Source organism: Ochotona curzoniae, unplaced genomic scaffold (assembly GCF_017591425.1).
Source record: "Ochotona curzoniae isolate NIBS_2020 unplaced genomic scaffold, NIBS_Ocur_1.0 scaffold_461, whole genome shotgun sequence".
Lineage (NCBI taxonomy): Eukaryota > Metazoa > Chordata > Mammalia > Lagomorpha > Ochotonidae > Ochotona > Ochotona curzoniae.
This window is the reverse complement of record NW_024467120.1, coordinates 10,946,549-10,968,155: the sequence shown is the minus strand read 5'-3', so window position 1 is coordinate 10,968,155 and position 21,607 is coordinate 10,946,549. Positions and strand designations below refer to the sequence as shown.

The following is a 21,607-nucleotide window of genomic DNA, read 5'->3' as shown; positions in this document are numbered from 1 at the left end:
GGGATGGACTAGGCAGGGTCTCAAACCCCTACTGAGCCATGTGTGAGCCATACGTGGGTATGGACAAACCATGGCTGGGCTGGAACATCCAACAGCAAGAACCAGATTGGGTGGAAGGCCAGTCAGGAAAAGCCACAGTTCCTGCTATGACAGGAGGTGGACTGAGTAGGGTTGGCTCATGGACCCACTGATAAGCGTGAAACCTGGCATTGGGAGAGGTTCTGATGGAGGAGCCTGGGCAACTCCTCTGGCAGGACACAGACCCAGCAGGTAAACACAAGAAACATGATAGGAAACAGCCCAGAAAAAGCCATGGAAAGCTACCCACTGGCATACAATTGGCAGACGTGGGGGCAAGACCAGGCTGAATCTGTCCACATCATCCACTGGCAAATCCAGGCACCAGTGTGGGTCGACCCAGAATCGATCGCAACAAAGACTATTTCATATATTTTTAACTGGTTAACTATCCAAATGACCACAATGGCTAGGGCTGAGCCAGGCTGAAGTCAAGAGCCTAAACACTGATTGGGTCTCCTGTGTGGGTTGTAAGAGCCCAGGAACTTTTGGTTTCCATCTGCTGCTTTCTCAGGTATGCTAACAGGGAGCTGGACAAAAGTGGAGTGCTGTTCATGTGGGATGCTGACATTGATGGCAGAGGCTTACGATGTTGCTGGTCCCACATTCTATTTTAAGTTGTTAGATTTCTCTCTCTCTCTTTCTCTCTCTCTCCATTTTATTGACAGGCAAAACTATAAATATGGGTTTTGCAGCTGTTAATTGGCTTAATAATAATTCTAGGCTTGAATTCTGAAGCAAAAATGATTCAGAATGCCCCACCCTGCAATATGTAAGGCTATAACTATAACTACAATATAGGAAGTTACCTACAGATAAATCTAATTGGTTGCTATCAGCATTTGCTTTTTATGGTCATGTTTTAGAGTATCTTATTGGCTAGAAGTTCAGCTGCTATGATTTCCTATTACTCAGTTTCTTGGCTACAAATTATATTATTACGTTGAATTGCAACTTGTTTTCATATTGAATTTGGATTCAATTCATTTAATTAGGAGGCTGCTTTGGGTCAAACTTTACAAGATGGATTTAGATCAAACTTCAGTTATAGAGTTCTAACTTATCAAAATTGTTTTGTTGGTAAAAGAAGATACCTGTGAGAATCCCTAAAACTGACTACCTCTCAGCAGTAAGTTAGGCATTTAAGTCTATGACTGCTAAGAAATTTTTTATGAGTAGATTTTGGAAATTACTGAAAACTTCATGCCACGGATAGTGTCTGTATTGATATTTAAAAGATGATCAGAAGTTCAACAGGTATACAAGAGAAAAAAGGGCATTCGTGGGAGAAGGAACAACTTAGCGAATATGTCATGTGACTAAATGTGTAGTTGGTTGGCTGGAATTTGGGTCATATTCATCAAAGTAGTGAAATATAAGACATCAAAAATACATTGCAGAGAGAATCAAGATGGCAGAATAGGGTAAAGATACGCTTACGGATGGAGAAACACTCAATCAGGATGAAGCAGAGAGGACACATTCCAGGAAATAGGAGAGGACAGAACAACAGCAGAGGGGGGTACCTGGAGACTGACAGACACAGGAAAGCAGTGAAAACAATGGTGTGGTGTTGCCGTGACTGATACTCCAGCAGCATTCAGCTAAGGGTGATCTGAACTCCACCAGCGACCAGGTGGGAAGGGACTTTCACTGGGAACTTGGGAGGTGAACCCAGACAAAGAACTGTCCGTCCTGCTGGTCTGTTTGATTTGACCATGAGCAGAGACAGAGCAGCAGATCACAGAAGGGCAGTGCGAGAACAGCATGGATGTCACAGCCCAGTCAGCCCCCTAGAGCTGAATTGGGCGCCATTTTGGTAAGGAGGCAAAAGCAAGTGAAAGGACTAAACATACGCTGAGCTGGGAGTGAACTCATTTCTGACTCAGTGAACTGCATCAACGCGGCATTCTACAGGTTCCACCCAAGACAGGTCTGGGTAGCCCTCAGACCTGATGGCCAGCAGATCAAGAACTCTAGCAGTGGTACGTCAGGTGCCATTTTGTACACTGTGGCAATAGCTTTAGGACTGCAGAGGACAACAGTGAACTGCGCATGTGCTGAGCTCGTGAGAACTCACTGAGTTCCGTGGATTGCACTGGTCCTACAGCAAACTAATACTGACTGTGGCATCGTACAGGTCAAAATAGGTCCGTGTGGCACCCAGACCTAATGTTCAACAGGTTCCAGCAAGATCATCACCACCAACAGCCTAGCTATAAGGGACACCTGGTGTCTCTCTAATCCTGGGACCTATTCCGACCGAAAGTGGGAGACAGGTTACAGACAATGGTGCAACCTCAGCACGGTATCACAGGAAGTGGAGAGTGGTGAGCCAAGAGCTGGGCTGTGGAGACCACGGTGGATATCTGACATAAGAACCCAGACTTGGAACTTGCTGGAGGGACTGGCACAATTGGCTGCAAGCAAAGAGTTGCGTACCAATTGCAATAAGTAAAATCGAACTGTAGACCTGTGGGTGACAGAGCTTAGAAATCTGCCCTAAGGAGAAGAATCTGCTAACCAGAAGTACGATGACCAAGAGCAAAAGAAGAGACAAAGGCACAATGAATATTACTGAAAACTCCCCTGCAAAGGCACAAAACCTTTTACTAACCTCAGAGTTAATTGAGGAAGACATCAAGAAAATGGGGGACACAGAATTCAGAAAACTCATTTTAAAGCTTCTAATCAACAATGAAAAGCACATACAAGAGTTCAAAGAATTTAAGGAAGCAATAAAGCAAATCAAGGCTGATATATTAGAAATTAAGAACATAGTAGAGCAAATTAAAAGTGCAGTGGAGAGTCTCCAAAGTAGAATGAAGCAAGCAGAAGAATCTCAGAATTGGAAGATATTTCCTGTCATCAGGGAGAAGCAAACAAAAAGCTGGAAGCAGAACTGGATCAGACCAAAAAAAGTATTCAAGAATTAAGACACTATTAAGAGGCCAAATAGAAGAGTTATGGGATTCCCAGAAGGTGCAGAAAGAGAAACTGGTTTTTACAAATGTATTTAATGAAATAATAAAGGAAAATTTCCCTAATCTAGAGAAAGAATTGGGAAACAACATCCAGGAGGAGCACAGAACTCCCAACAGGCTTGATCAAAAGAAATCTTCACCACGACACATGATCATCAAGCTCTCTTCAACTGAGCATAAGGAAAAGATCCTTAAATATGCATGTGAAAAAAAATCAATTGACATATAAAGGAATGCCAGTTAAGCTCATAGGAGATCTCTCTCAGGAAACTCTATAGGCAAGAAGTGAATGGAGTGACATATTCCAGATTCTAAGAGGAAAAATTTGTCAGCCCAGAATAATGTACCTAGCAAAGCTTTCCTTTGTCTTTGAAAATGAAATAAAATTCTTGCACAGCAAAGAAAAGCTCAAAGAATATGCCCCTTCTAGACCTGCCCTGCAAATGTTACTTCAAGATGTTCTTTTGACAAGTGAAGAGGAAAAAGCACCCACCAAAACCAAAGGCAATTGTGGGGAACATCCCAGTGAAATAACAACAGAAGACTAAATCAGTCAATGAACAACTCATCACTAAAATGACATGACCAAATTACCACCCATTCATATTAACCCCAAATGTAAATGATTTAAACTCATCAATCAAATGTTGTAGATTAGTAGACTGGATCACGAAACAAAACTCAATTACCTATTGCCTTATGAGACACATCTCACTAACAAAGATCAGCGAAAACTATATCATAGATTTTGATGTTTTCGGTTTTCATTTCATTTGTTCAAAAGGGCTTTTTAATATTAAATCATTCACAGACTCATAGGTCATACGGTAGCATCATTTTCTTCAAGAAGATTCCTGATTTCCTTGTTCAATTCTTCAGCAACACATTAATTATTCGGTAGCATATTGTTTAACTTTATGGCATTGTAAATTTCTTTTTTTCTTCCTGTTGGTTTTGTTTTGTGGCTTTTCATTTAAGGGGATGTATAGTAGCTATATAATAGAGACTATCATAGGCAGATGTGATGATACAATGCAGTATGCATTTCTACTTCCAGATCAAAAATAGATTTCCAATGAAACTATTAATATATCTTGACAATAGGATGCTGGACTCTCTGCTATTGTCCATGCCCACAACGATGGACTTATGCAATTATGGGGGCAAATCAGTTTGGGGAGGAAGGGATTTGCAGAGGGATAGGGTAAATTCCGGTACAAATGGAACCATATCATAAGATAATGATCATGATAATAATAATAATAAATGAGAAAAATGTTTTTGGGAAAAGCAGTTAAAAAAAATGTACAAACCTCTTTTGGTGTAAAGACCTTCAAATCCATACGTAAGTTTTCCATAAGGTAGACATGAACTTTTGGAAAAACTTTCATGTGAGTCTGAGTATATTCATTCACACCAATACTCTCTACAAAAAAGAAAAATTAGAAACAAGTTTAATGTTAGAAGTGATTCTAACACATTCCCAAAGTGAGAGTACTGTAAAAACCAAAATACCAATAAAGCCAAAAAAAAGGAGTTACAAATATTATTTACAATATGATCTAATTATGAGAAAACTATACACCTAAGCACATGTAAGCAAATTTAAGCACGGCCTTATGTGTATTAGAATGAAACCAGGTGCTTCCTGGACCGCACCCCCATCTGTGTACTTTGCTTGTGCTTCCTCTAAGTTGGTTCGGACTCAAATCCACACCATTCTATACAGTGTGGAATGTCAGGGTCACTCTGACCCATGGTTTTCTGTAAGAACAGCCTAGAGTGAGTTTTGGAAAAAGCATGTGTGCACAGGTGTTCTGCATTCCCATCTGTACAAATGTGTTATTCATTGGGATGTGAGGTTTCAGTCATGCATTCCAGTGAGGCACAATGCCGTTATGGGGAGAGTTGCTAACTGCAACACAGCACCCTTCCCCCACCTTTTGCTTGGACTGAAGAAACCCCACCACAGTATGGTGACCTTCCCCAGAAAGTCTGCAGACTGATCTGGGACTAGCAGCTATTTGTTATGCTGTACATACAGTTAAGAATATTGTATATAAAACCCCTAAGAAACGTAAGTGCGGCTATAAATTTGGCTTCTGTAAAAGAATGGACAACTGACTGTCATTTTGTGAGTGTGTAGCCCACAAATCTATAGTTGCCTAGAGGGTTTTGTGAAAACATTCTCTGGGATTAGATCTGTAGGGAGATACTACAGTAAAGTGGTGCAGAGTGATGCAGTGGGCCAACCAGTCAGTGAGATGGTCCTGTCTCCAATGTATGGTCAAGAAAAACTAGATGAATTAGTCAGTCTTTTTAAGATTTTTTTTCCTTGAATGTAATCTGGAGATAATGTAGCTAATAACGATCTTATTGGGTTGCCATAAACAGTTTTTAAAGATTTAGCTTGTTTTTATTTAAAAAGGTAGACTTATAGAGAGAAACAGAAACAGAAATATCTTCCATGCAGTAGTTCACTCCCCAGATGGCTGCAACCGCCAGAACTGTGCCAGTCTGAAGCCGGAGCCAGGAGCCTTTCCAAGGTTTCCCACAATGGTGTTGGATCCCAAAGCTTTGGCCCATCCCCTACCGCTTTCCCACACCACAAGCAGGGAGCTGGATGGAAAATGGAGCAGCCAGGACATGAACCAGTGTGCCCATGCAATCTTGGCATTTGCGGGGCAAGGATTAGCCAATTTAGCTTTTGTACCAGACCTGCCATAAGAATTTTAAAAGTTATTATTTGTTAAAAGCATGGGACTTGATACAAAACATGATGTATTTGAATATGTATGCCTGAAAAATCCACACATATCATTGGGATTGGGGCTGCATGCACAGAAGGGAGATTTTCCTTCTAATGGAAAGATGGATCAATTGTAAAATAAATTGAGACTGGAGCTAACACCAAGGGATGGTGCTAGAAGTTCTGGGCGGTCAGGATTGGGGTTAGAAATAGGGAGGTTGAGAAGAGCATGGAGAGAGGGCCTGCAGGGTCAGTTGGAGTCAGAACATGAAGTTTTATTATTATTATTATTATTAATTACATTGCATTATGTGACACAGTGCTATGGGATTCCCCCCACCCCTCCCCAAACCCTCTCCCCATGGTGGATTTCTCCACCTTGCTGCGTTACCACAAGAACATGAAGTTTGATCTTTGATCCAATAAGGAAATATTGCAAGGATGGGAAAATTCATGAATAGTGTTCACTCGTTCAGTGCAGTGCTGCGATCACTGTATCCTGTCCAAGGTGTTAAAGGAGGGCTTGGTCCATCTAGGAAGAGGTTATCAGTCACGAGTATAAGGCATTATTGGTATTTTAGGGAACAACATGTGGACATAAAAAGGAAATCATAAATCAAAAAAATAAAAGAATCTCCTCTACCCATATACCTTGATTATTTCACTATATTTCATTCTTGTATCACAACTCTCTCCCTCTGCCTATTCTCAAAGAGAAATAATCCATTTATCATAAAACTAATCCCTTTAAAATGTGTGATTTAGTGGTCCTTGTTATGTTCACATATTGTGCAAACACACCCACTTTCTAATTCCAAAACATTTTGTCAGCTGAAAAGAAGCCTTGTAACTATTAGCTGTCCCCTCATCCCCTTGAAAAACCACTACTGTATGTTTTGCCTCAATGATTTTCCCATTTTGGACATTTCATATATTTGGAAAGGTAAATTATACCTTTCCATCTTTTTCGCATCTGCCATTTTCACTTTGCATGTTTTCACACTGCACCCATATTGTAGCCTGTATCTGTGCTTAATTCATCCTCATTATGGCCAAGTAATATTGCATGTAGAGAAGGTCACATTGGTTCAATGAATAACGGTCTTGTAAATACTCATGGACACATTTTTTATTTGAGCGTATTTTTAGTTCTCCTGGTTCAAAACTTAGGAATTGAATTGCTAAGTTATAGTTAAGTCTACGTTTAGTTTTGAGGACCTGTTTTCTTTTTTTTTGTAATAAAAATTATTTTTATTTTCACTGATGTCATTCAGTGAATGGAACCTAAGGATGCTGCAACTTTACTTTGAATAAACTGAAAGCCAATGGAAATTGTCATCTGGAAGACATTAAAGTATGCTGATCAAAATCTACTTCTACAGATATGAGAATTTAAAAACAAGTTTGACAACAAAATCAAATACAGTCATTTTCCAAGTCATTTCTCATTCTTAAATTTTTATCTCTAAATTGCAGAAACTTATTCTTGAAGTCACCTATATTTCTACTCAGTTTTACAGTGGTAAACAGTATATCTAGTATATCAAGCTTTGTTAGCTCAAAGTATAGTGCTACTGACTTGCCATGACAAGAAAATCAGCAAGTTGGAACAATGATCTTTTTCTAAGACATGATATTCACCCTTATGTTCAATGATTTTCATCTTTCTTGTATGAGACAGTATAAAAACCATAAACCCCTGTGTGGCACAAAAAACATCCTGATCATTTCCCAGCTCAGCACTGAATATTAAGATTCTATATAGAATCTATTCTACATTGTATATAATATTCTATATATTGTAAAGCTACATTCTTCATGGAAAAAAAACCTGCTCTATTAATATGACACTTAACCTTTGTGCCGTGTAGTATAAGGTTCTCAGCCTTCAAGAATTTGACTGCAAATACTGGAGAAATAAATTTTATGTGGGGTGGTTTCCTCTTAACCTGACCTTGGGGGGGGCGGGAAGGTACCCTTACCACAATGGCTACTCCACCAGCGACTATTGAAAGTTTTAGATATTCAGACTTGGTGTGTTATCTTGCTATAACTTTCCTGTAATAGCTCATCACAATAAAAGCTTGGTCCCTGTGACAGTTTAATCTAACACACTAACATGTCCCTTTTCTGGGTCTCGCTTCCTAGGTAGTCTCCATCATTCCAGGTGGCTTTCTGACAACGGCAATCTATATTTACAGCATAGTACAAAGAACTCAAAGTTGAGGCTGTATGCCTTAAGTCTCTCTTCTGCCTGGTTCCCCTGGAGCCCTTGTGGTGGAGCACTCCTTCTCTGAGTCATTGTGCTATGAGAAACAAGTACAAAAATAGGCCATGCAGAAATGGGTTCTGTTGGCCATCTCAGCTGAGTCTCACCCTCAGTGAAGCACCAGAAATATGAATGCAGAAAGATATCTGAGGCTGATGCAGGCTGCAATCATTGCAGACACTTCCAAGCATTCAAGTTTCCCCTGCTGAGATCCCAAATGACATGGCACAGACACAAGCCATTCTCATGACACCGTGACCCACTTAATCTAAGAATATGACAATAATAATTTTAAAAAAGATCTTTTGCCACTAAATTTTGGATGGTTTGTTTAACAAGAGTAATTGAAATAAACCTTATTTATCTCGCTATGGGAATATAATCTAACAAACAGCATATGCTCTGGGATATTGAGGCTTTTTAAAAAAATCTTCCAAATGCATCTTTTTTTTAAATTGCATTTAATTTTATAACGTTTCATAGGCTCTGATATTCCCCCTTCCCCTCCCTTTGCCCTCCCGCCATGGTGGATTGCTCCACCTTATTGCAGCATTACAGTTCAAATCTAGTCTTGTTTCTTTCAATGCAAGCATGTGCCTTACATAGTGTCCAGTCTCTTATTGCCCAGCTGAATTCAACAGTTTCTTGAGGAGACCAACTGTGGTCTGGAGACATAGCTGGCAGATTATCGTTCCGGCCAATTAAATGCCATAACATAACATCACAACCGCTTCCAACATTATGGGGTTAATTAACAATGTAATACTACATTTCACAGGTACCCTTTTACAAATTGACAGTATTTCAACTTAAATTAAGGCAAACACGTGGTATCTGGCCTTTTGGGATTGACTCATTTCCCTTAGCATGATGGTTTCCAGTTGGGCCCATTTAGCCACAAAGAACTGCATTTCATTTTTTTTTTTTTTTAATAGCTGAGTAGTATTCCATGGAGTAAATAAACCATAGCTTTCTCATCCAGTCTTCTGTTGATGGGCATTTCGGTAGCTTCCAAGTTTTTGCAATTATTGATTGTGCTGCTATGAACATGGGGGTGCATGTAGGTTTCTTCTGTAGCAGGTGTTTTGGATATATCCCTAGGAGTGCTATTGCTGGATCGTATGGTATGCAGATTTTCAGTTGTTTGAGTTTTCTCCAGACTGATTTCCATAAAGGCTGTACCAATTTGCAGCTCCACCAGCAATGGAGAAGGGTTCCCTTTTCCCCACAACCTTACCAGCAAGTATTGTTGGTGGTTTTTTTGTATATGAGCCATTCTTACTGGTGTTAGGTGGTACCTCATTGATGTCTTTTTTTTTAATTATTTTTTTATTGGAAAGGCGGATGTACAGAGAGGAGAGACAGAGAGGAAGATCTTCTGTCTGATTTTTCACTCCCCAAGTGAGTGCGACGGCCGATGCTATGTCGGTCCAAAGCCAGGAACCTCTTCCGGGTCTCCCACGCAGGTGCAGGGTCCCAAAGCTTTGGGCCGTCCTCGACTGCTTTCCCAGGCCACAGGCAGGGAGCTGGATGGGAAGCGGGGCTGCCGGGATTAGAACCAGCACCCATATGGGATCCCGGGTGTGCAAGGTGAAGACCTTAACCACTTGCGCCACCGAGCCGGGCCCTCATTGATGTCTTAATTTGGATTTCCCTTATTGCTAGGGAACTTGAGCATTTTTTCATATGTTTGTTTGCCATTTGGATTTGTTCCTTTGTGAAATGTTTGCCCATTTCCCGTGCCCAGTTTTTTGAGTGGTTTGTTTGTTTTGATGTTTTGGTTTCTCTGGAGATCTTTGTATATTCTGGAGATTAGCCCCCTAACACCTATGTAGTGTGCAGATTTTCTCCCATTCTGTGGGTTGTTTTTTTACTTTGTTGATTGTTTCCCTTGCTGTGCAGAAGCTTTTTAGTTTGATATAGTCCCATTTGTTTATTTTGGTCTTGATTGCTATTGCTTTTTGTGTTCTATTTAGAAAGTCAGGGCCTACATCTAGCTCTTGCAGAGTGTTTCCTACATTTTCTTCCAGAAGTTTGAAGGTTTCTGGGCGTAGGTTTAGGTCTTTTATTCATTTAGATTTGATCTTAGTGTATGGTGAGAGATGTGGGTCTATTTTCTGGTTTCTGCAGGCTATCAGCCAGTTGATGAGGACCTGTTTTCCAAATCACCTTACCATATTACATAGCTGCGAAGAGCAAGCCTTTTTATGAAGTTTATGTATTTGTTTATTTGCAAGATAAGGCAACACAGAGAAGAGATGAGAAATCTCCTATCTGCCATATTCTCTCACTAAATGCCCACAACAGCCAGGCTGGGCCAGGCCAAGGTCAGGAGTCAGGAGTTCTGTCCATGTTTCCCACATGGGTGGCAGGGAGTCTAGTGAGTTATCTTCTGCTGCTTCCCAAGACATTTAAGAGCAGGAAGCTGGATTAGAAGCCGATGTGGGTTAAGCCTCTACCTGCACACTATCATTCTATGTGGGCACCAACTCAAGTCCTGGCTGCTCTGCTTATGATCCGGTTCCCTGCTAATGTGCCTGGGAAAGCGGCAGAAGATGACTCAAGTCTTTGGACTTCTGTACCCATGTGGGAGACTGGGATAAACCTAGTCCTGGCTATTGTGGTCATTTGGGGAGTGAACTAGTGAATGGAAGATTCTTTGTCTATCTCTCTGTCTCTCTCCCCCTCTCTAATTTTGCATTTCAAATATAATATAGATATACATATATATATTTTAAACCAAAGGTAAAACTTAATCCCAGGCATTCCAATATGGAATACAGGCATCACAAGCCCCAACTTACTGTTTTATCAAACACTTGTCCCTGATTTTTTTATATGCTTGTTGTTCCATAATATTTTTTTCCCCGATAGAAACTGAGTCACTAACAAATACATTAGCTGAGGTGCACACAGGATTAAAATTGTGAGTATCATTGTCTTCCACCTGTGTGTCTTCTTCCACTGGAAGGTGGTCAGGCACAGTCACACACTTGATGCTATGGTTGCTAGAGGACTGACCTGAGTCTCTTCTTGATGTGAGTTTTTTCAGAAATGTCCACAAGGGTGTGTTTGGTTTACTTCCTTTTCTTATCATATATTTGCATATAAACATAATACAATGTGAAAATTTCCCTCTACTCACAAAAACCTTTCTATGTTGGGGTGCATGCTTGTTAACATTTTAGAGCCTGTTGAGATCCTGAGAAACCCATTTTCTGCTAAATCCATCTTTTTCTTGTGCAATTTCCTTTTCTCTTGCCTTTTATTCAGCTAAGCATGCACTAAATGATAGAACTTTTAATCATTGTAAGTTGTGATACTCTCATCCTGTTTGGCAGTATCTTGTTAACCTTAGATTCTATACACAGCACGTGACTATAGAGTAATTTAAAAATATGGTCCCATCAAATATTAACTTACATAATTTATTTAGTCACCACTATTGGAATGTTAGCTATTATTTTTTACTTTCTTGCTTTAAAAATGGATAGATTGTGTAGTTGGACTTGTTTATATAAAGTAATTGAATTACTAGCAAAAGGATATGACTAAAACTTTTTCCAACTGAATACTTTATAGAACTCAATCTAAAGATAAATTTCACCTAGATGTAAAAATAAGACTAAATGCCAAGAAGTTAATTAACAAAACAAAAAGGGAGAATAGCTTGTGACCTGGAGACAGGGTGGTATATCTCAGTTCTTCACATAAAAGCACACCTTATGGGGCAAAATATCATAATAAAACTTATAAATATGAATGAATGGGACTTCGTGGACACCAAAATTTCTGCTTAACGGAGGACACCATGAATAAAATTACAATACACAAAATCAGCTTGAGAGATTATTTTGCAATATTTATAACTGACAAGAGATGATAGCTGGAAGTAATGCAAACCGACAAGGAAAGACTGAAGAAATCCAGAGGCCATTGGGCATATACGTTTACTAATTAAATGCAGTGAAATTAGGAAACTACAAATTCTTTGTAATCAGAAAATTTCAAGTGATACACGAACTTTTGCTGTCATATCATTTTGACTTGGCAAAACTTAGAAACCTGGACAATGTTAGATGTTTTCAGAGGCTTAGAGCTCCTTACACATGTGATAGGTGTTTGGCTGGTACAGCTGTCCTGGAGAGTGACTGATGATAATTAGTCAGGTAAGGGTTATGAGCATATTAGGATCCATAACACCACTCCTGTTCATAGCCCAGAACATTCTGTCATGGAAGAATCTGGGGGTCCACTCTGGAAGAGCGCATAGATAAAATGTGGTGGAGGTGAATCAAGGAGTTAGGAGAAGTGGGAGGAGGTATACAAGACAAAATGGCTGGATGTTAATTTGCTCTGTTGAGTGAAAAAAAAAAGAATAAGGCACATACTGAGGACCAATACACAGACATTCAAAATGGTTCTCTGTATGAGACATAAATGGAAGTGGGAAATGGAGCTAAAGGCAGGAGCTGTACATGAACCACATATGACATGGACTGAAAAGCATGGCACACAACCTTGTTGCTTGATATCCTAAATCAATCAATGAACAACTTCATCATTTCTTTTTCCATTCTTTAATAGGCATTGTGCTGTCATCCATTTTATGAAATGGACTAATTTTTGCTCCTATCAAACAGTACATCAGTATGCCTTTTCTCCCCATGTCTTACCAGCTCAGCATTCTTAGTCATTCATATTTTTTTCACTTGAAGCGAATATTTCATCTTATTTTTTACTTATATTTGCCTATCAAATATGCTAATATTTTTCTAACTACTAGATGTTAATATGTATTTGCCAAAATGTTTCTGGTGTTAGAATTTGAAATTTTAATTTACATATTTGTTCAGATTTTCTATTGAAATTATTTGATTTTATTTTTTGATTTTGGATGATGTTAACATAGTTGATCAGGGTGGCACTGGATTAAGGGTTAGGGAAAAGTGTGTGTGATAACTCTTTCCAAGTTTTCTATTTATCCTTTTTGTTTTGTCGGGGTGGGACATTGATGGGGACAAGGGAAGAAGCCATACCCAGTTTCCCAACTGTTCCAGTACTCAGGGATTGAGAATGGCTACACACTATTAAGCCAGGGTCCCAATGTGGCACACACTCGGAGGGTTCTGCCCAGGTGGTTTCAATGGTTCTGAAATGTTGTTCTCCCCGATCCCAGGATGAGGGACCCCTTTCAATGTCCACTGGCTGACACAGTTGGCCTCAGAGTTTCCATTTGCTCAGATATTTTTTGTCATCATTTGGTTGGGGTAGTTGTAGAATTTGTTCTGTCCTCCTTCCTCTGGGATGGTACAGATGTTCTCTTGAGGCCTCAATGAGTTGTCATATCTCCATGTGGATTTGGGCCTGCTGTCTACTACTCTGTCTTTTCCTCTGAGAAGGACCAGTTCTCACAGGTAGGTTAGGGACCCCAGCCAGGTGACCCAGGTCCCACTAGCCCCGCCACACCCAAGGCTCACAGATCTGACCCCCCACTGCACAGGCAGGCTATAGACCCACGCCAAGCAATTTGGGCCCTGCTAGACTCCCAGTCCCCAGAGCTCATGGACCTGCCCCTACCATGCCAGTGGATGTTATTATTAACTGGCCCAGCCTAGCCCGCCCCTGGACCTGACCAATAAGCATGCCAGTGGGTATTGTGACCTGACCTGGTCTGGGCTGCTCCTTATCTTGGTTCTTGCTCTCATCTGCAGGGTCTGTGTTCTGACAGAGGAGTTTCCCAGGTGCCTCAATCAGGTCTCCTCCCAATGGCAAATGTTGCACACACCAGTGGGTCTTTGGCCCAGGTAGGCTTTGTCCATCTCTCTTTCTGGCAGGAGCAGTGGCCTTGCCCAACCAGCCCACACCCCTTCCAGTTCTCACTGTAGACATCTTTGGTCTGTATGACACAGCTCACATGTGGTTCAGCAGGAGCTAAGACCTAGCCAAGACCATTCTACACCCATGCTGGCTTTCATGCCTACCAGTGGATGCTAGAGTGTAGCCTAGTCTGGAGCTCCCCAGAACCACTCCACACTCATGCTGAGGGAGATTGTAGTCATGTCCAGCCTAGACCATGACACCCATTCTGGCTCTGACATGTACCAGTGGGAACCCCATCTTAGCTGGGGGGTCCCGTTAGTACCCTAACCAGGCCTGTTCTCAGGCACTGCTTTTGCATGTGCCAATGAGATTGTTGTTCCACAGGAACTCATATGCCCCAACAAATTCCACACAGAGTCCTGATTGCTCAGTTTGGGCCTGGATATTAGAGATCCTTCAGTTCTCCACTCTAAACAACTCAGTCTTAGCATTCTTGCTTATCGGCTAGTACAGTGGCAATATCCATGGAAGTCCCTTGGATTCATTCTCACCTTGACATGAACCCTCAGGTTCCTACATGCCACCACCTGTGCCATCTGCCAGATGCCTTATAGACATCTTCCAAGTACCCAGAGCTTCCTGCTGGGCAGTCAGAGGACTTTACCCAGTACTATTGGTGCCCTAGCTGCCTGACCCAAGGATCTGCTTTCCTTTGCCCCAGCCACCACCACGTGCTACTGAGGGAGGGGAAGGGAAATGGAACTCCTGATTGGCGCATTGATATTATTTTCTTCACTGTTAAAAGACCTTCTTGAATTTGATATTATATTTTATCACATATTTTATTTTTGAATTTTATTTTTATTTATTTAATTTTTAAAGATTTATTTTATTTTTATCGTAAAGTCAGATATACAGAGCGAGGGAGAGACAGAGAAGAAAATCTTCCATCCCATGATTCACTCCCCAAGTGAGCGCAACGGTTGGTGCTGCACCAATCTGAAGCCAGGAACCCAGAACTTTCTCCAGGTCTCCCACGCAGGTGCAGGGTCCCAAGTCTTTGGGCCGTCCTTGACTGCTTTCCCAGGCCACAAGCAGAGAGCTGGATGGGAAGTGGGGCCACCAGATTTAGAACCGGCGCCCATATGGGATCCCGGCATGTTTAAGGTGAGAACTTTAGCCACCACGCCACCGCTCTGGGTCTGTGTTTTATCATATATTTTCATGCTTTCTTTTGCATCTTTCATCAAGTGAAAGACTTAGATAACCAATTATCATGGTATTATTAACTTGTCCTCTAATGTAGCTTTTAGAATACATTAAGCAATGTTATAAATTAAGACCTTCTTCAAGTATACTGAGATCAGTGAGTAATAATTGAGTTTTGTAATTTTCTGTATGCATTTACTCCAATTCTCCTTCACTGTTCTTCCTCAATAAAGAGCTGAAGGAATATTATTTGCTTACTGTTCTGGAGATTAAATTTTAACCCAGATCACCTAGAGTTTATTGGCTTTTGAGGTCAAAGTAAGAGTAGGGCTTTCTCCCTACTTTACTAATGGTGGCAGGGAGGTAAGAGGAAGTTGTGTTCTTCCTTACCACACATATACAGTTTATCCTATTCAAGGGGCATAGGGAATTGTACGTTATTGCTTCAGAACAACACTTAATGGTTACAGACCTTTTTTCTACATCTCTTGAGAGAAACTCTGAAGAAGCACCCTTTGGAGTTGATATCTGTTCAAGAGTTTCTTGAGGATCTTCCATAGCACCATTGTTTTCCATGTCTTTTTTGCTGGTATATTAGGCTTTTTGTTTTTGTTGTATAAGGTACTTTCAAACTCTATTCCTTGCTTTAGTTCAATATAATTCCTGTAATGATGCCATTATTTACTAAATGTATACTCTGTGCCACATAGACGCTAGATACTTTAGGATCTACCTCATCTAACTCCCACAATGACTCTATAAAGTGTGTATCAAGTTTCTATGTTTAAGATGAAAAAAACCAAACCAAAACAAAACACAAAAAAACAAAACCCTGAGGGTAAGAATACTGTTAGCAAGTCAAGATCTCTGATGCTGAGCAGCAGGATTAGCACTCCAACTTGGACGCTCCAAGCCTAGCATTCTTTTTGGTTCATGACACTGATTTCTAGCAAACATGCAACCTGGAAATGATTATAATGTCTATCTTTATTATACTGCTTGCATTTTCAACACATAGTTAAGTAATAATTATAGAAAGCATTTTTAAAATATTCTGGACTTTATTAGGAAATCCATTTTTATTTTACAAATAGGTGGATAAATTGGTTCTTAAAATTTTGACTTCATTGAGTTTCTTAAGCAATACTTAAAGGATTTTCGAAATGCAGTGAGCACCTTCCTACTCAGCACTCAGTTGATGTACACATCAACAACACAAGAGCCTTACAAAGGTTTCCTTGGCCACATAGCCTCCTCCATGCTCCCAGAGGGGATTGCTCCTAGGGACGTAGGTAGGACAGTTTTTTTCTTTCCTAATCCTGAGCTTGACTGAGGCATAATTAGTTGATATACAAGAATTGTATATACAAGAATTGTATATATTTAACATGTATGACATGATGTTCTGATTACACATAAATTGAGAAATAGTCACCAAAATAAAGGTAATTAGCACATCTGCTACCCCACATAGTGTACATTACAAATACTTGAAATTTGCTAGAACAGTAGATTTTAAGAATATTATTTTATCATTATATTAGAATCACAAAAGAGAAACAGGTTGGACCCTCATGTTAGGATAATTTGAGAAAGGCAGACAATTGTTCCTTAGAATCTGTGGGGGATTGGTTGCAGCATCCTGTATAGGTACAGACATCCATGGATATTCAAGTCTATTATATATAATTATATACTATTTACATAGAGTCAATTTATACTTTAAATTATTTTTAGATTATTTGTAATCTTTACTACAATGTAAATGCTGTGTAAATACGTGTTATTCTATATTTCTTAGGGAATAATGACAGGAAAAAAAACTTGGATATAATGAATGCAATTAAAAAAATCTTTTTTAAAAAATGACTTTTCATTGGAAAGGCAGATTTAACAGAGAGGAGAGACAGAGAGAAAGATCTTCTATCACCTGGTTCATTCCCCAAGTGGCTGCAAAAGCCAGGAGCAAAAGCTTCTTCTGGGTCTCCTACATGGGCACAGGGCCCCAAGGTTTTGGACCATCCTCTGCTGCTTTCCCAGGTCACAAGCAGGGAGCTGGATGGGAAGTGGAGTAGCCAGTATATGAACCAGCGCTTATACACAATCCCAGTGCTTGAAGGAGAAGGACTCATCAATTATGCCATTGCACTAGGTCCTAAAAGTTTTTTCTGAAAATGTATTTATTTGAGATAGAGTGTTTCTATCTGCTGATTTATTCCCCCAGATACCTGCATTAACTGGAGGGTTGAAGCCAGGAGGCAGGCACTCAGTCCTAGTCTTCCATATTGTGTCAGAAGCCAAATTGAGCTATCATTACTGCGTTTCAGGAGTTGGGAATTGAACTCAAACCCTTTGACGTGGGTTGTGTTTATTACTAGATCAAATGCTGCCCCTAGGAAATATTTTCTATCAGCGGTTAGATGTATTCACAGATGCATAACTTCTGTACCAACTGTACAAATATTTTAAAAGTTTGAAATGGGAAAATAGAAATTAAAGATAAGTTTTATCATATAGCAAAACTTTGAAATCATGTGTAGTTTTGTTATCTATTTTTATGAACATTCTGAAGACCTTTCACATGCATGGATTTCAAATTCTACACTAAAACAATCTTTCAATTCCATGTTTCACAAAATTTTCAAATAGCCTCGTATTTATAAAAGGACTTTTCATAAGGTGTGGCTGTGGGACACCCACAGGAGAAGGTGTAGTACTCAGGAGTAGAGCTGGGTCAGCTGCATTCAAGCCCAGAGTTAGTAGGAGAAGGAGCACTTGGCGGAACTTAGAGGAAGAGATTTGGGGAGGGTTGCGTCCCATAAGAAGAGCAATAGCACCTGCTGGGGTCTAGCACACTGCTGGAACAGTGGCCTCTCAGGGAGAGAGCAGGAGGAGTAAATTGCCCAGCCATGTTTCATCTCCTGCTGGAGCTTCCCAATGACAAAACTCCGCGGAAATGGAGAGAGAGGAAGTCCTTCAGTGGCACAGCAGGTAAGCCTTCTGCAGCAGAGTGGGTGGATGAGGCTACAGAAAGACAGTCGGGCTCTGTGGAGTCGATGGAAGACACTTGGAGCAACCTCTTGCTGGTTTGCAAAGTGTTCTTTTAAAAATGTGTGACATATCTTAATTTTAGTTTGCTTTGAGGTAATCCTATGTTTAGATTTTCTAAATTAAGGTGTCATGTCTGTGCAATGCCAAGACCAAAAAAGAGGACTGTGTAACCTGGAATAGTCTGAGAAGATGAAAGCTGAGACTGTTAATTAAGTAATTCAGATATTATGTTTTGTTACAATTTTTTAAAAATTGAGAAGAAAATACTAGAGAGGCACAGAGGAAAAGATATAGAAACAGACAATTTACATCTGTTATTTCATTCCCCAGATTTCCTGGCATTTGGCTGGGACCAAGGCCAGGAGTCAGGAACTCCATCCAGGTCAACCCAACTGCCTCAACAAATTACCCCTATGTCTTGAGGTCTACATTAGCTGAAGGCTACAGATTCCAAGAAAAGATGTGGGCATTACAAGACAAGATGCAGGCGTTTTAATGTACATCTTAATTGCTAAGTTTAATGTCTAGCTCTTGGTGCTCTGTCAACTCCATCACAAAGAAAATGCAAACATGATCTTGCAGTCTTGTGGGAGAGATGGGCAGTAACCAACTCATTTATAATATATCTGATGATAGGACTGATGATGGGTCTGGGAAGGAAAATTTGGAAGGCTGGACAAGGCTAGGACTGGTACACCCTGGACAGCACTGTTTGACATGGTGTATGGTGACAGGTACAGGAGTGCAGCTGGACAGGAGGAATGCCTTGTGATGGCCTTGTAGAAACAGTATGGCTGATAACATTTAAGTGTACATTTCAAAATAGCTAATAGGGAGGATTTTTGAATGTTCCTAATGGCAATAAATGTGCAAAGTGATGGATATGACAAATATCTTGACCTAATTGCTGCATATTATACACATGAATTGAAATACCACAATGTGCCTCAACCAGGCACAGTTATTATGCATCATTTTAAAAAGTAAATTGCAAGCAAATAAAGACTGCAAGCCCTGTCTGAGCAGATTACTTCTGAATCCCCAGTGCAGAAGGAACTAAACAGCACTGACAGCTTTCCAGGCAGTTGGTCTACCTGAACTGTCAGCTTGTCAGCGGGCAAAGAGAGCCCTACTTGGACCAATTACCACATCCCTAGGTCAGAAACCACCAACTGCTTTGTGAATGTCGAGGTTTCGCATGCCTCCCCACCTTTGTAAGTGCTGTTCTCTCACCCCACTTGCCTGACGTTGTATTTCCTTTGTCTTTATAGCCTCTTTTTCTTGTCAAGCCTAGTGGGAGGTGACTTCCTGTTTGAAATTTTCTTTGACTCTTCCAAGTAGATCAATGCTCCTTTCTGTATACTCTCTTACCACTTGGAGCTCATCTCTGCCAACATTTCATTCGATTGCAACAGCACTGTGTATGTCTGTGTGTGTACTTGACTGACTTTTCAGGGATTGTTCAAGTACAGTATGAAAAGAGAAATGAACTGGTGCTTTCTTAAGCTGATCACAGCACTATTGCTTGATCCAACTGAATGCTGCCTTTTGTGATTCTCTGCTGATTTTTGGCACATTTTTACTTGGACCATTCATTTCTACTTCACTGATTCTTTTCAAAAATTATTTTTGGTACTGATTTGAATTTGTTCCATTTGGTTTTAGTGGTTGAAATGGATGAAAACAATGGGCTTTCACTGCTAGAACTGAATCCTCCTAACCCCTGGGATTTCGAGCCCAGGTCTCCTGAAGATTTGGCTTTTGGAGAAGTACAGGTAAGGCAACAATACAATTATAATATTCTCTTTTTTAGATTTATTTATTTTTATTTGAAAGGTAGATTTACATAGAGAAGGAGTTATGGAGAGAAAGGTCTTCCATCTGCTAATTGACACCCCATGTGGGTGCAATGGCTGGAGCTGATCTGATCCAAAGCCAGGAGCTTTTTCCAGATCTCCCAGTGGATGCAAGGGCTCAAAGCTTCAGACCATTCTTCACTGCTTACCCAGACAAAAATCAGGGAGCTGGAAAGGAAGTGGAACAGCCAGGACACAAATTGGCATCCGTATGAGATGCCTGCACTGCACGGTAGAAGATTGGCCTCTTGAGCCACCATGCTGGCTACAATCTTAATATTTTTAAAATGTGAATGAAACTGAGATGTTCATGGTAGTGTGGTAGTTTAGTGACTAAAGTTCTTGCCTTACATGTGCAAGGATCCCATATGGGTACTGGTTCATGTCCTGGCTTGTGATCTGAGAAAGCAGTGTAGGACAGCCCAAAGCCTTGGGAGCCCTAGCTTCAGACTGGCTCAGCACCAGCGTTGTGGTCACCTGGGGAGTGAACCAGCAGTTGAAAGATCTTTCTCTCTTTCATTCTCTCCATAAATCTGCCTTTCAAAGAAATAATTCTTTAAAAAATAAAACAAATATGTTCATATTATCATATCATATTATACTTATCTTCCATAATACCCTGACTGTTCTTTGAGGTAACTTACTAGAACATAGGATAAAGTCATTCAGCAAATTTTTGAGAAATTTTCCAGAATTTGGCATGTATTGCAAGAAAATGGATCTAGAAGAAGATCTACAAAATGTTAGAGGAAATCACAAAGAAGAGTTGTGAAAACTACCAGAGGTAGTTCAGAAATGATCCTTGATACTAGGTTGCTGTCAAAAATAATGACATATTCATCTCTTTTCTGTTGCCATAAGAAAATACCCAGAACTGGGTGCTTCATGAAGTAAAGGGTGCCTATTTAGCTCACAGTGATGGATATTTAAGAGCATGGTGCCTGCATCTGTTTGTCTCTGGTGAGGCATTCATGGTAGGTAACACACAATAATGGGAGCATGTGCAAGACCAGTGAGCACTGTGTGTGGCAGGAGTCATGGAGAGTTCCCATTCTTGAGGGAACTATACCAGTCCTGAGAGAATTTCAACAATCTCTCCTGATTGCGATGTCACCAGAAATGACCTCCCACTATGACCTGCCTCTTAAAGGTTCACCACCATTTAACATCACCACAGTGGAAACCAAGCTCCCATCATTTGTGCCCTTGGTAGAGCAACAACATAGTAAATATAGTACAAAGGATAATACATGTCTAGTTGTATATCTTGTTTTGCACGGCCCATTTGCATGTGACCATAAGATCTTCTACACATTTCTTGTATAGTTTTCCAGGTTCAGAAGAGAGTCTGCTCCAGAGAAAACGCTTCAACAGTTTAGGAGAGACAAAGACCCAACCCTGCACTTTCTCTATTTTTGAGAAGCTTGTGTTTATGGAACAGTTGCTATTTTTAAAAAACAAGTAGTCCACTCACAATAGGTATCATAAAAATAAATTGGATTTCTTGATCTTGTCACACCCATTTGGTTGGCTGTTCACACATAAGTTGTTTTTACTTTATTTCTGCTTTTAATGTATTCTTTGTCTA

General features: G+C 40.3%; 1 protein-coding gene across 12 annotated transcripts in view; it reads left to right on the top strand.

Moving 5' to 3' along the window:
* Nucleotides 1–21,607, top strand: part of LOC121147703 (cytidine monophosphate-N-acetylneuraminic acid hydroxylase-like) — a 100,153-nt gene that overhangs the window by 50,029 nt on the left and 28,517 nt on the right. For all 12 annotated transcript variants that reach the window (XM_040967609.1, XM_040967610.1, XM_040967607.1 and 9 more), the window contains one exon: nt 19,829–19,938. In XM_040967609.1, coding sequence (XP_040823543.1) covers nt 19,829–19,938 — 110 coding nt within the window. The remainder of the gene's footprint in view (nt 1–19,828; nt 19,939–21,607) is intronic.